General features: G+C 45.0%; 1 protein-coding gene across 10 annotated transcripts in view; it reads right to left on the reverse strand.

Moving 5' to 3' along the window:
* Positions 1-15,363, reverse strand: part of SEPTIN6 (septin 6) — a 67,480-nt gene that overhangs the window by 36,004 nt on the left and 16,113 nt on the right. For all 10 annotated transcript variants that reach the window (XM_036840007.1, XM_036840004.1, XM_036840001.1 and 7 more), the window contains one exon: positions 9,925-10,120. In XM_036840007.1, the coding sequence (XP_036695902.1) occupies positions 9,925-10,120 (196 nt within the window). The remainder of the gene's footprint in view (positions 1-9,924; positions 10,121-15,363) is intronic.

Raw genomic sequence — 15,363 nt, forward strand, 5'->3', positions numbered from 1 at the left:
AATAATCTACTCATTTATTTATTTTTACTTCTTGTTCATTCCTCAACACACTGTAGACTGTTTTCCACCCTCACCAGCATCCTAGCTGAAACCTTCAATGGATACTTTGGGGTTTTTTTTGTTGTTGTTGTTTGAAGTATAGTTGATCTACAATGTTGTGTTAGTTTCAGGTGTATAGCAAAGTGATTCAGTTATACTGTATATCTTCTTTTTCAGATTCTTTTCCATTATAGGTTATTACAAGATATTGAACATAGTTCCCTGTGCTATACAGTAGGTCCTTGTTGTTTATTTTGTCTATAGTAGTGTGTATCTGTTAATCCCAACCTCCTGATTTATCCCTCCCCCGCTTCCCCCTTTGGTAACCATAAGTTTGTTTTCTATGTCTGTGAGTTGGATACTTTTGGTTTTAAATGATGAAAAGTTAGAGGTGTTTCTTTTCTTTTTCCCATCAATGTATATATCATTCATTCATTCAACAAATGTGTACTGAATACCCACTCTAAGCCAGGTCACTACCTTGTACTCATCCTGCACGACTTCAAGACTTAGCCCAATCATTCCTGATCACCTCCTCTCCCCTTTCAGCAACCTGCACCCTATACTCCCACCACCAGGCTTGATTGCTGCTCTTCCTGTTCCCACAGGCCCCCTCCACATACCTCTGTTACTGTACTTACCACATTATGTAGAGTTTGTATACATATTTGCCCCCTCTACTAAACTACAAGCTCCTTAACTACAGACTGTGTCTTATTCCTCAGTAGCCCTGGCACCTCACACTGTACCTGGCACACAGTAGGCATTTAGTATTTTATAAACTGAACTAGATCCCCCGCATCAATTGGTTACTATTGTCTATTTCTCTCACATCTGCCCCCTCCTCTCCATCCTGGAAGCTTCTGCTCCTGTTCAATCCCTTGTCATCTCTCCCATCCTCATAAAACTCACCTGTGGCCTTCTTGCTTCCCTCTAGACACTGCTTTATCTTTTTCCCAGCTCAGAAAAGCTTTTTAAAGGAGCAGTGTATATCCACTTTATCCGTTTCTTTTTAAATTTTTTCAACTCTTTTTATTTTTTATTTTTTAAAATTAATTAATTAATTAAAAATTTTTTGGCTGTGTTGGGTCTTCATTGCTGAACACGGGCTTTCTCTAGTTGCAGCGAGCGGGGGCTACTCTTCGTTGCGGTGAGCGGGCTTCTCATTGTGCTGGCTTCTCTTGTTGCAGAGCACGGGCTCTAGAGCGCAGGCTCAGTAGTTGTGGCACACGGGCTTAGTCGCTCTGCGGCATGTGGGATCTTCCCGGACCAGGGCTTGAACCCCTGTCCCCTACATTGGCAGGCGGATTCTTAACCACTGCGCCACCAGGGAAGTCCCAAAAATTTATTTTTAATTATGCAAGCAATACATGTACTTAATCTACCCTCCTCGGAGGTAACTACTAATAGTAGTTACTATTTTTAGTTTGTTGATTATTCGTGCAAACTTTTTTCTCTGCTTCTATAAACAGAGAGAGAGGGAGAGAGAGAAATGTTTGTTTTACTGGGAAGGGGCAGATTTATACAAATGGCATCATGATCTGTGTATCATTCTTCAACTTCTTTTTTTCACTTAACAACATGCTTATGTAAGTATATATAGATCTAACTCATTCTTTTACACTGCCAAATACAGTTCCATGGTATGGTTGTACTATAGCTCATTTAGTTGCCCTATTGGTGGAAATTTAGACTGTTTAAAAATTTTTTTTCGTTCCATAACCAATGCTGCACTGAACATTCTTTTTGTATGCTTTTTATGAACATGTACAGTTGTTTCTCTAGGCTATATTCCTAAAGGTGGACCTGCTGGATCATAAGATATTCACATTTAAAATTTTAATAGATACCATCAAATCTGCCCTTTACAAAATCTGTAACAATTTACACTCCCAGCAACATGAATAAAATTACCTGGTATTAATGGATATTATATTTTTATGTTTTATTTTTGCAAATCTGATAGATGAAAAAAATACTTCATTGTTTCATTTTGCATTTCCCTACTCACTGATGAAGTTGAATGACAATCATTTCATATGTTGATGGGCCATTTACATTTCCTCTTCTGTCAATTACTTGTTTATTTCTCATTGAATTGTAGAAGCTCTTTTTACATTTCAGAAAAATCCTTTGCTATACAGGTTGCAAATATTTTCTCCTCATCTGTAGTTTGTTTTTACTTTTATTTATAGTATCTTTCAGTAGACTATTGACTGAAAAAATGCACAACCTAAAAGTTGAGAATTATGTTCTATTTGGTGGACAAAACTGAGGACTTAGCCCAGAAGACAGCTTCTCAGAGAGCTCTGAGGGACTGCTCCAAAGAGGTAAAGGAGGAGCCACGATATACAGGGGTTTTTGCAACAAAAACCAGGCAGTCAGAACATCAAAAGATTACTGTTAATTAAAGAAGACCAGACATCTCAAGTTAATGATTGTAGCACTTTTCTATGTATGGGAAGAGGCAAGAGTCTGGCTGGGCTCAGTGAAATCATGCCTTTGACAGGCATCTTAACTATCGAGGGCCAATATCCTGCTTTTCTCCATCCATTCTGAGTCCCCTCAGGGTGCACCGTTGCAGGTGGCCATGCTGGCTTGATGGCCTCAACGTCCTTTGTTTACTGAAAAAGCAGGCGACATTTTTCATCCACAAGAAAAAGGTTTTTGTTTTTGTTTTTGTTTTTAAAATTTAAATCTGTCAGTATTCTATGACTTTTGGATTTTGTGTCATGATTAGAAAAGCCTTCTCTAAGGGATCAATACCAGAATAACTGAGGCAGAAGAACGGATAAGTGACCTGGAAGATAAAATAGTGGAAATAACTACTGCAGAGCAGAATAAAGAAAAAAGAATGAAAAGAACTGAGGACAGTCTCAGAGACCTCTGGGACAAGATTAAACACACCAACATTTGAATTATAGGGGTCCCAGAAGAAGAAGGGAAAAAGAAAGGGACTGAGAAAATATTTGAAGAGATTATAGTTGAAAACTTCCCTAATATGGGAAAGGAAATAGTTAATCAAGTCCAGGAAGCACAGAGAGTCCCATACAGGATAAATCCAAGGAGAAACACGACAAGACACATATTAATCAAACTATAAAAAATTAAATACAAAGAAAAAATATTAAAAGCAGCAAGGGAAAAACAACAAATAACACACAAGGGAATCCCCATAAGGTTAACAGCTGATCTTTCAGCAGAAACTCTGCAAGCCAGAAGGGAGTGGCAGGACATATTTAAAGTGATGAAGGAGAAAACCCTACAACCAAGATTACTCTACCCAGCAAGGATCTCATTCAGATTTGATGGAGAAATTAAAACCCTTACAGACAAGCAAAAGCGAAGAGAATTCAGCACCACCACACCAGCTTTACAACAAATGCTAAAGGAACTTCTCTAGGCAGGAAACACAAGAGAAGGAAAAGACCTACAATAACAAACCCAAAACAATTAAGAAAATGGTGGACTTCCCTGGTGGCGCAGTGGTTGAGAATCTGCCTGCCATTGCAGGGGACACGGGTTCGAGCCCTGGTCCGGGAAGATCCCACATGCCGTGGAGCAACAAGGCCCATGTGCCACAACTACTGAGCCTGCGCCCTGGAGCCTGCGAGCCACAACTACTGAAGCCCATGCACCGCAACGAAGAGTAGCCCCCATGCACCACAATGAAGAGCAGCCCCCGCTCACTGCAACTAGAGAAAGCCTGCGCGCAGCAATGAAGACCCAACGCAGCCAAAAATAAATGATAAATTTAAAAAAAAATCTTCCAACAAACAAAAGCCCAGGACCAGATGGCTTCACAGGCGAATTCTATCAAACATTTAGAGAAGAGGTAACACCTACCCTTCTCAAACTCTTCCAAAATACAGCAGAGGGAGGAACACTCCAACTGATTCTACGCATCTACAAATAGATGGAGAGATATACCATGTTCTTGGATTGGAAGAATCAACATTGTGAAAATGACTCTACAACCCAAAGCAATCTACAGATTCAATGCAATCCCTATCAAACTACCACTGGCATTTTTCACAGAACTAGAACAAAAAATTTCACAATTTGTATGGAAACGCAAAAGACCCCGAATAGCCAAAGCAATATTGAGAAAGAAAAACGGAGCTGGAGGAATCAGGCTCCCTGACTTCAGACTATACTACAAAGCTACAGTCATCAAGACAGTATGGTACTGGCACAAAAACAGAAATATAGATCAATGGAACAGGATAGAAAGCCTAGAGATAAACCCATGCACATCTGGTCATCTTATCTTTGATAAAGGAGGCAAGAATATACAGTGGAGAAAAGACAGCCTCTTCAATAAGTGGTGCTGGGAAAACTGGACAGCTACATGTAAAGTATGAAATTAGAACAATCCCTAACACCATATACAAAAATAAACTCAAAATGGATTAAAGACCTAAATGTAAGGCCAGACACTATCAAACTCTTAGAGGAAAACATAGGCAGAACACTCTATGACATAAATCACAGCAAGATCCTTTTTGACCCACCTCGTAGAGAAATGGAAATAAAAACAAAAATAAACAAATGGGACCTAATGAAACTTGAAAGCTTTTGCACAGCAAAGGAAACCATAAACAAGACCAAAAGACAACCCTCAGAATAGGAGAAAATATTTGCAAATGAAGCAACTGACAAAGGATTAATCTCCAAAATTTACAAGCAGCTCATGCAGCTCAATATCAAAAAAACAAACAACCCAATCCAAAAATGGGCAGAAGACTTAAATAGACATTTCTCCAAAGAAGATATACAGATTGCCAACAAACACATGAAAGAATGCTCAACATCATTAGTCATTAGAGAAATGCAAATCAAAACTACAATGAGGTATCATCTCACACCGGTCAGAATGGCCATCATCAAAAAATCTACAAACAATAAATGCTGGAGAGGGTGTGGAGAAAAGGGAACCCTCTTGCACTGTTGGTGGGAATGTAAATTGATACAGCCACTATGGAGAACAGTATGGAGGTTCCTTAAAAAACTAAAAATAGAACTACCACACGACCCAGCAATCCCACTAATGGGCATATACCCCGAGAAAACCATAATTCAAAAAGAGTCATGTACCAAAATGTTCATTGCAGCTCTATTTACAATAGCCAGGACATGGAAGCAACCTGTGTCCATCATCGGATGAATGGATAAAGAAGATGTGGCACATATATACAATGGAATATTACTCAGCCATAAAAAGAAACGAAACTGAGTTACTTGTAGTGAGGTGGATGGACCCAGAGTCTGTCATACAGAGTGAAGTAAGTCAGAAAGAGAAAAAGAAATACCGTATGCTAACACGTATATATGGAATCTAAGAAAAAAAAAAAAGGTCATGAAGAACCTAGGGGCAAGATGGGAATAAAGTCACAGACCTACTAGAGAATGGACTTGAGGATAGGGGGAGGGGGAAGGGTAAGATGTGACAGGGTGAGAGAGTGGCATGGACATATATACACTACCAAACGTAAAATAGATAGCTAGTGGGAAGCAGCCGTATAGCACAGGGAGATCAGCTCGGTGCTTTGTGACCACCTAGAGGGATGGGATAGGGAGGGTGGGAGGGAAACAGCAAAAGGAAGGAGATATGGGGATGTATGTATATGTATAGCTGATTCACTTTGTTATAAAGCAGAAACTAACACACCATTGTAAAGCAATCATACTCCAATAAAGATGTTAAAAAAAAAAGAGAAGAAAAGCCTTCTCTACCCCCAAAGTTATAAGAATATTCTCCTATATGTTTTCCTCATATTTTTAGAAGTTGTTTTTAATCCAACTGGAATCTATTTTTGTAAATGGTGTTTGTGTGGGACGGTCTCATCTTATTTTTTCCTAACGGATGGCCTATTTTCCCAGCACGTTTTCTTGAATAGTCCATTCTTTCCTTGCTAACTTACAAATGCTACATTCCCATATAAACATGGATTTGATCTTGGACTCATTTTTCTGTTCAATTGCTCCTTTTGCTATTCTTTTTTTTAAAATAAATTTATTTATTTATTTATTTTTGGCTGCATTGGGTCTTGGTTGCTGTGCACAGGCTTTCTCTAGTTGCGGCGAGCGGGGGCTACTCTTCGTTGTGGTGCACAGGCTTCTTATTGTGGTGGCTTCTCTTGTTGTGGAGCACAGGCTCTAGGTGCACGGGCTCAGTAGTTGTGGCTCACGGGCTCTAGAGCACAGGCCCAGTAGTTGTCGCACACAGGCTTAGTTGCTCCATGCCATGTGGGATCTTCCCGGACCAGGGCTCGAATCCCTGTCCCCCGCACTGGCAGGTGGATTCTTAACCACTGCGCCACCAGGGAAGTCCCTCCTTTTGCTATTCTGATGCCTTTACTTCCTTACCTCCCATTCACTCATGGCAATCTAGTTTCTACCCACGATTTCCCTGGAATTATTATTCCTAAGTGTATTAATGTCCTTCATGTTGCCAAACCCAATGGATATTTTTCAGTTTTTATCTTCCTGGACACTATTTATCATTCCCTCCCATATGCTACATAATACAACTCTCCCTTGATTCTTCTACCAATAAAAGTCACGATCATAACAATATCTTCTGTTCGTTAGTTACCCCGTGCCAGGCACTGTTTAAGCGTTTCCTGTGCCATACACGTGGAGTATGCCTCACCCATAACCCTCTGGTTAGATATCAGTATTATCATCATCCCTACTTTACAGAAAACTGAGGCATAGAGAATTTAAGTGCCTAGTTGTAGTGTAAGCCCTGACAGTTGTAACTTGCATTTTTGTAACGCGAGTGTCTGATTTAAGCTTTGATTTCGGAGGCATCCACTTCAAAAAGGCACCTACTTCAAGGACAGCTATCTCGAATACACACACTGCCAGCCACAGAAAGATAAGGAACCAGCCCCGTCCATCTCCCCCCCACCCCAAGCTTCCTGTTTTAAAGATATTGGTGGATTTCTATAACTGACCATTTAGGCCATCTGTTTTTTTCTCTCCCCACGTGTTAAATTCCCGCTCTTATGTTTTACATTCACCAATAAAGATTAAGTCCGCAAAACCACAGGCCGCCTACCCTCGATCCCTATGAAAGCAGAACCCCAGGCCCAGGTGCTCTCTCTCTCTTTCTCTACCCTCTACCTCGCTGTGTAGCCCCAGGTGTGACTTGTCCTTTCCAGAACCTGTGAGTAATAAACCCTTTTCTCCCCTTCAAGTTTCCTGATGGTTATTACTGAGGGCGTCTTACAATCATAATAAGAACCACAAGGGCCGGTCCAGCCGCAACATTGGTTATGGATAGGCTGAGACCAGTACAAAACGCTTGTCCAAGATCCCTGAGCTAATAAGTAGCAAGGTGGGATTTGAACTTAGGTCTGTCTGAGACCAAAGCCTAAGTTCCTAAGCACATCCCTTTCCAGCCTGTCCTCTGTCTCCCTCTCGAGTTCCTTTTGCTTCAGCAGCTTTCAAATGGTGCCCTTCTCCAGGATATGGCCTTCGTCACTGCTCTTCTCAGTTTGCCCCTGCACCCTGGGTAAAGCAGGGCCTTCTGATGCTCTCTTTCAGTGCAGCTGCACTGACCTATCTATGTCCTCATGGCCCTGTCAGAATGGAGAAAACACGGCTTTTTATTACAAATCCCTGGAGCTTACTCCACTCCTGTTCCCCAGCCCATTTCCCGGAGGCTTCTCATTTTTACTTATGCGAGTTTGTATTATTTGATATAAGCATGTATCACATTTATAATCAGGAAAAACAGTAAGGATATTAAAAATATAAGAGAAGTAGATTAGCCTCTATGGGCCTCTATCAGTTTGGCCCTCCCAAACCATCATTATGCAGGCGTTTTCCAATGTTAGATATGTCGACTATATGTTACTGAGAACTGTGAAAAATTTAATGCAGGAGATGCCGAGCAATCTGCAGCTGAGATTAATCACTCATATTGTGACCCAAATATCCCCTTTCCCCAGGGTTTAATTTTATTCTCCACCAAACAAGATTAGCACAATAAGCAGGCCTATACAAAGCAGAGGTGTCCTTCGTCTAGAATTTCAAATGGAAAACAGAATTCAGTTCGATTATTAAGGAGCTAAATATATTTATTCATTATAAGGAAATGAGTATGGCTGTTGTTATTTTAAGGGAGAAATAGAAGAATTTGGGATACAGTTCATCTGAGAAGCAAGGGAATCCTCAAAGGATGAGCAGACACTTTGCTCAAAATGATGAATGACCTTTTCTGCGAAGAGCACCTGTGATAACCATGTGACTTTTAGTTAAACGCAGATGGTGCCTGACGCCCTCCCCCTCCCTCAACCCAGCCCTCATCTCGTCCTCATCTGAGCCTCTCACTCCAGCCCTCACTGGCACACCGTTCTCAACCACCCACAGTCTCTCCTCCTACCTCTCTGCTTATTCCAGATCGGTCTCTTTCCAGGATGTCTTTCCCTCCATCTGCTGACTTAACATCCTCAGGTTTTTATCTTTAGCCCAGCGTTCATCTCACTCGGCTCCAATCCCTGGATGATCTTACGTGTGTCTGTGGCTGGAACATATCACCTGTACCTTGATAACCCAAGTCTGTTTCCAGCTCTAACCCTGCATATGCAGTTGCCTACCGATAAAGGTCATCTCCTCTCTCGATGGTCCACAGGCAGCTCAAACTCAACACGTCCTAAACAGAGCTGATTCTTCTTAAACCTGGTTCTCTTATAGTAACTCTTACTGAATGCCGCCACCATCTGTCCACTCTCCAAAGCCAGAAATCCAAGCCTCATTCTAGGTTCTTCTTTTGCCTTCCCAACCCCCAAGTCCTGTTGAGTCTACCTACTCAGTAGTTATCAAATCTGTCTCCTCTTCCCTGTCTCAGCACCTGTTTCACTGCTGGCCTCAATCAAATTGGTCCAACAGTCTCCTAATTGGTCTTCCTGCTCTCCAGCCCATCTCCACACTATCCCAAAGCCCCCTCTTCAAAGGCCAATTCGACTACATCATTCTACTTCATAAAGCTTTTCAGTGGCTCCTTATCTACACATTCTACAACCCCTCCATGATCTGGTCCCTGCTTACCTCTTCAGGCTCATCTCCCCTCACTTTTCCCCCAGCTCACGCCAAGCACCGGCCCAGGAGCACAACAGGTATCGCGGGGCCCTAGGTTTACATGATTTGAAGGGCCCTCCAAGAAAGATCAAACAACACAATGACTAGAAATTAGTTCCAGGGCTCTGGAGGCACATGTGCAACTGAGGGCCCTGAAACAAGCTTCACTAGCTTCACAGTAACTCTACCCCTGGTCTAGCCAAACAGAGCAAGCTCAGTCCCCTAGAACATGCCACAGTCTTCCACATCCCTTTGCCTTTGTACAAGCAGCTGTCCCTGCCCGGGATGCTGTTCCCAACCTTCCCCTGTCTGTCCAGCAAAATCGTTCACCCTTCAAAGGCCAGCTCAGGGGCACCTCCTCTGTGCAGGCCTCCCTGACCTCCCTGCATGGAGCTGATTGTTCTCTCCTTCACGTTCTCATTGTAGCTTGTCCTTTACCTCTGTGTACCCTGTCTTTTACAGAGCAGGTCACACTCAAAGGAACTTGTTTGTTTAAGACCAGGTTTCCCCGTGAGTCTTTGCCTCAAGGGCAGAGACAAGGTCATTCCTTTTTAGATTATCAGAGCACAGCAGTACCTGGCTCAATAAATGTCTGCCGAATGGAATAGAAAGACATCCTGCCTTGGGCAAAGCGTGTGGAGTAGAACACTGAAATAGACAGAGACCCTGGGCGGAGGCGGCGCTAGTGAGCTCTCTGCTGCCTGCCTGCATCATCTGAGAGGTCCAGCGGGACCCCAGTGGTGAACTCCTCCCCGTGGCCTCCCACTAGCCTCCCCACCCCACCGCCTCCCTTACCTGTCCTCCTTGTTGATCTGGTCCCCGAAGCCCACTGTGCTAACAATGGTGAGCTTTAGCCCCACGTTGCTTTCTTGAAGGTCATATGTATTGGACCGGAGCTGGACACCCGGCTGTGTGTGGGTGGCTGGCTCCCCCTCGAACTTGGTGTTGAACAGGGTGTCCATGAGGGTGGACTTGCCCAAACCTGTCTCTCCTGAAAAACAAAAGAATGAATTATGATGCATTCACACAATGACCACGCAGCCATTACACATCATGTTTCAGATGCATATTCACTGACATGGGAAAATGTACACGGTAAGACACTAAGTGAAGCGCACATAGAACTACATGGACTATTTGATCTCAGTTAAGTGAAAAACAGTATAAGGAACTGCACCAACATATTAGCAGTGGTCATCTCGGGACAGTGGAACTGGGGTAATTTTTCTCTTAGTCTTCATATTTTTGTGTTATTTGAAAATTGAGTATGCATTGTTTTTATAGTCAGAAAAAGAAACCATGTTAAAGGCAGTGATGGCGAGGTAGAGTTATGCCTAGAAAAAGACTGGAAGAGCATACAATGTACTCTTACCAACAGTCATGTCTGGGTGGTGGGGTTATGTGCGCTTTTCACTTCTTTCTTTATGCTTTTCTCTATTTTCCAAGTTTTCTACAAGGAACGTGTATAGCTTTCATAATAAAAATTTAAGGGCTATTTTCAAGTTTAAAAGAAAGGGACAGCAGTCCCTCATCAAATAAATATCCTCTCCTCTCAGTCCCCACCTCTCCCTGCCAGACCCAGACAGCACCCGGATATGTATCCCAGTGGGGAGACCATTTTTAGCTAATGGAGAGGGAATTTAGCAGGCCACAAATTACTCTTCCCTTTAAATTTCAAACAAGCCAGTCAATTGTTTGTTTAACTAACAGGCTGCGGGATACTAATAAATAAAACCCCTGGAATTTCAAAACCACTGGCTTTCGCACCAGGGCAATGAGTGGGGGAAGGGCTGCGGGAACTGGTGAACGTTTGTGGAGGTTATTCCTGAGAGACGCAGAGGATGTCAAGTCACGGCCAGGAACCAAGGACCGCGCTTTGAAGACCCGGGCTACCCTGCTGTTCTGCTATCATCACCCCTCTTCTCCCTTTCCCTGCTCCCAACCCTTGAGATGTGAGAACTGACACATCTTCCCAGTTGGGAATGGGGGGAGTGGGTTTGCCCTGGGCAAATCCTGGCCTGGCAAGTCCCCTCTTGTGACCAACAGCACATATCTGCACGGCAGTCCAGGGCTAGGGTTAGAGCTGCACAACCAATAACCGTAAATGGTCCATCTCCCCTCCCACCTCTGGGTGTGTCTAGCTTTGCATCTTGCAAACCTCTGTTATCCCCAATAATGAGCTATGAAGGCAGGAGGTGCTTTTAAAAATATCTGTCTATGCTGAGAGCTTTCTGTATGTGGAGAGATCAGTGAGAGAGAGAGAGAAAACAAGGAGAACATTCAACTCAGCCTGGCTACCCGGCCCCCCAGCCCAATTTCATAGCCAGGTCTGACTAATGTGGTTGATTGCCAAGGTGCAGGGAAATGGTTCCTCACACAGATCGTGCTTCCAGCCAGGGTCTGCTATACCTATTAGCAGCAAAGACTCTCCCAGAAGAGGCCCTTTTTTCCCTCCCTAAAGGAACAGGAAGTATTTGGGTCCCCAGAAAAATTTGGTGAGGTGGGGGGGGCCTTTGCCATGGGAGGTGGCAGACTTGGCTAAGCAACGGAATAAATCGCCCCCCTCCCCGCCCAAGGTGCGGTGCTGCTCCACTGCAAAGGGGCCAGCACCTCTGAGACGGGAACACAGGGCGGCTGCCTCTCCCTAACTCGCCTTCCCTCTGGGCGTTGAAGCTTAAGCTACATTTTCGCCGGTCTTTGTATGTGCCTAATAAATTGTCCGTGTCCATCCCCACTTTCAGACCCTCTCTCCTGTTCTGTGAGCTCTCTGCTGAATGCCCCGCAGCTCCTAGATCGTGGCGGGCCCTGACTCCCCAGCACCCAGAGCTGGCTCCCTGACTCCCTGATCCTAAGACTTCTCAGAGAGCAGGGGATGGGCAACTTCTGGTACTCCCCGGGAGCGCCTAGCAAGAGGCTCACACAGAAGCCTCAGGAGCAGTACCACAGAGGGAAGGGCCCGCCCTGTTTGCGCAGCTGTAGAAAGGGAGGCCGGGTGGGCCGGGCGGGGCAGGGCAACGGGGAAAATGACCACCCGGATGCCTGCCAGTGCAAAAGGGCTGTGGAAATTAGATGCTCAATGATGAGTGCCTGGAAGAAAAGACCCGGCGGGTGTCTAGGGAATTGTGATAAATGCAACATGAGAAGAGGGCAGAAAATCAAGTGTGCTTGTCCCATTGCTATCGAGTGCTCCCGTTCCAGTTTTCCATCAATGTGGAGCCTGGGGGAGGGGAGGGGTGGGAGCTCTCTCTCGATGGCTGGCACAGACCCAGCCTGAGCCTGGGATGTTGTCCTGGGCCCAGGACTGAGGGGGGGAGTGGAGCCACTCTCGGCTCAACTCAGATCAGGTCAGCAGATTCCACACCCCTGCAAGAAGGTGGGGACTTGGCAATTAGATTCCAGCAGGAAACCTGAGGAGTCCCGAGGGGTCAATTTCTCTCTCCTCCTCCCTCCTCAGAGTGTACAGCGGGGTTTCTTAACCCTTTTTAAATCATCTCCACCAGCCCAGAGGATTTCCTCTCACTTGACTTAATGTAGATAGGATCCTGGAAACACCAGGTTTTTAAAAAAGAATTCAACTTAAAACATGGAATATGAAATCTGCTTTTTCAAACTATACTCCCTGGGCTAGTCTGATGTTGACCTCTCCACCCTGAGTTCAAAACCACTGTGACAAAGAAAAGCTTAGCCCTTTTCCTCATCTGCTGTTAACATTTGCATCCTCTGGTACCTTGTGCAATTAAGTCCTTGCAAGTGATGAAATGCAGAGTCCCAGGCAGGTTATCACTAAATGACTGTGACCTAAGCCTAGCCCTTCCCCTTCTCTGGACTCCAGTCTCTTTTTTCCATAAAATGAGCAGGTTTGAGTAGTAATAATAACAGCTATTGCTTCTGGAGCACTTACTACGTGGGCACCACTGTAAATACCTTACATATATTTCCTCATTTATTCCCTAAAATAAGGCTGTGTATTAGATAATACTACTATTTGTCCTTAATTTACAGATGGATTAACCAAGCCACTTCCTAGCTATGTGAATGTGCCCCTGCTCTTCCGTCTCTCTGCACGTCACATTCCTCATCTATAAAACGTGGAGGAAGAAACTGGCCCAGGGTCACGAAAGTAGTATGTGGCAATGCCAGCATTTGACTGCAGGCAGTCTGACACTGGAGCCCATGAATGTTCTAGTGCGTCCCATAGGTGTGATATGTTGTTTCATTCAGTCATTCAACAAATATTTAGAACCTTTAATAGGAGCCAGGCACAGGTTTAGGAGCCGAGGATGCAGCAATGATCAGGAGCTAGTCTCTTCCGGCTCCGAATGTTGGAATAAACCAAGAGAAACGTCTTTGAGTTCAACCGGAAGGTGTCCAAAAGGGAACTCTCCAGGAACTCCTGTTGGCCAAGGGAGCCTATGGATGGGGACGAGGTCCTGCCTGGCTCTGTGACCTTGCCCTCTACTTCCTCCTGCACACCACCGCTGGCAGCCTGTCTTAGACAGGTGGACGGCTGCCTCTCCCAGAGACAGAGAGATGAAACCATCGCTCCCTGACCCTGAGAGAATGCTAGCTGCCCTTCCCCTCCTCCTGCACTGAGCCTCAATCCTGCTTCTCTTGTATGTTTTTTTTTTCCAAGTTCAACAGAGCCCAGTTGAGCCTGGAATCCTGAGCAGTTTCAAAGTAAATATTATCATTATGACCCTTTGTGCTCGTCACAGGCATTCTCTGTTGCTGGCACATTCGGAGGGCTGAGTCTCTTTGGGGCTCTTTCCCAGCAGAACGTTTGCACTGCTGACTCTAGTGGTTCCTCCAACGCCTCCTGTACTATATCTAGAATCCTGGGATCCTAGTGATTTCCAAAGCTAAGCTAGTAGACTGGGAGTGGGCTAGTAGATTTTTTAGAACGGGAGGGGGACCTCAGCCCACTCGGTAATTACTGTCAACCACAGCGTCTGTTGGAGAGGAGCCATAATATGCTCACACCCATGTGCCTGGCCCTCTAAAAATAATGATCGTAGGTGTCATCATCAGTGCCCTTATGTATAAATTATGCTCTTGATTCATAAAAATTCCCCCTCTCAATCCCAGCATGCACATGCACACTTATGCACGGAGGGTACTCACTCCACTAGGCTGGGGCCTCTGATCAGCAGCCCAGCACAATAAACAACACTGTGATAAAAATATTCTAGATCTCTGTTAATAACCAAAGCCAGTGTTACCATAATTTTACACTTAAAATGCCCTATCAGAAAACAAAAGAAAATCCTTTGGGGAAACATATTCTACGCCCAAACAGAACCGTTTTATAATCATCATTAAGGGAGTAAAGCTGACCGTTATGCACAGGCAGTAGGCATGAAAGTATGGTCACTGAAGGTCCTGCGAGAGAAACGATCACCTTCAGCAGCCAAGCTATGGATCCTTCGCCACGTCGGTGACGCTACCCAGACCCACGGCTGGGCTGAGATTGCAGCCTTAGAGCCACCGTAAGCCGTCTGTGACTTTGGCCCAAATTGTGGGTTCTCAGAGCAATGACAGGCTTGTGAGCCCAGCCAGAGAGGGGGATGCATGAGTTGCAGGCTTTTTTGGATCAGGGATGGGGAATGCAGTTAACCCAGTCTGGGTGGGTGCATCCAAGGGGTGCACCTGCACGGCTAAGAGGGGAGCTATTAGGGCAGCCGTTTCCTGAAACTTCATAAGTAGAGACAGAGAGAGAGGAGGTGACTCCTTGGGTGTGAGGGTCTCCTTTCTACCCTTCCCCTCTTGGAGGGTCTGTCCTGGGCAGTTGAGTGATTCCATGCCCGCAGGTGCACAGTGAAGCAGTTGCATATGTACGATGCCTGGGTGGGTAGGGGTTACTGTTTCTCCCACTTGGGACTTCCCTGGTGGTGCAGTGGTTAAGAATCCGCCTGCCAGTGCAGGGGACACGGGTTCCACCCTTGGTCCGGGAAGATTCCACATGCCGCGGAGCAACTAAGCCCGTGCGCCACAGCTACAGAGCCTGTGAGCCACAGCTACTGAGCCTGCGAGCCGCCAACTACTGAAGCCTGCACGCCTAGAGCCCGTGCTCCGCACAACAAGAGAAGCCATCGCAATGAGAAGCCTGCGCACCGTGATGAAGAGTAGCTCCCACTCACTGCAACTAGAGAAAGCCCGCGCGCAGCAGCGAAGACCCAACGCAGCCAAAAATAAAAATAATAAATAAATAAATAAATAAATATTTCTCCTGCTCAC

Source organism: Balaenoptera musculus, chromosome X, assembly GCF_009873245.2.
Source record: "Balaenoptera musculus isolate JJ_BM4_2016_0621 chromosome X, mBalMus1.pri.v3, whole genome shotgun sequence".
Classification (NCBI taxonomy): domain Eukaryota; kingdom Metazoa; phylum Chordata; class Mammalia; order Artiodactyla; family Balaenopteridae; genus Balaenoptera; species Balaenoptera musculus.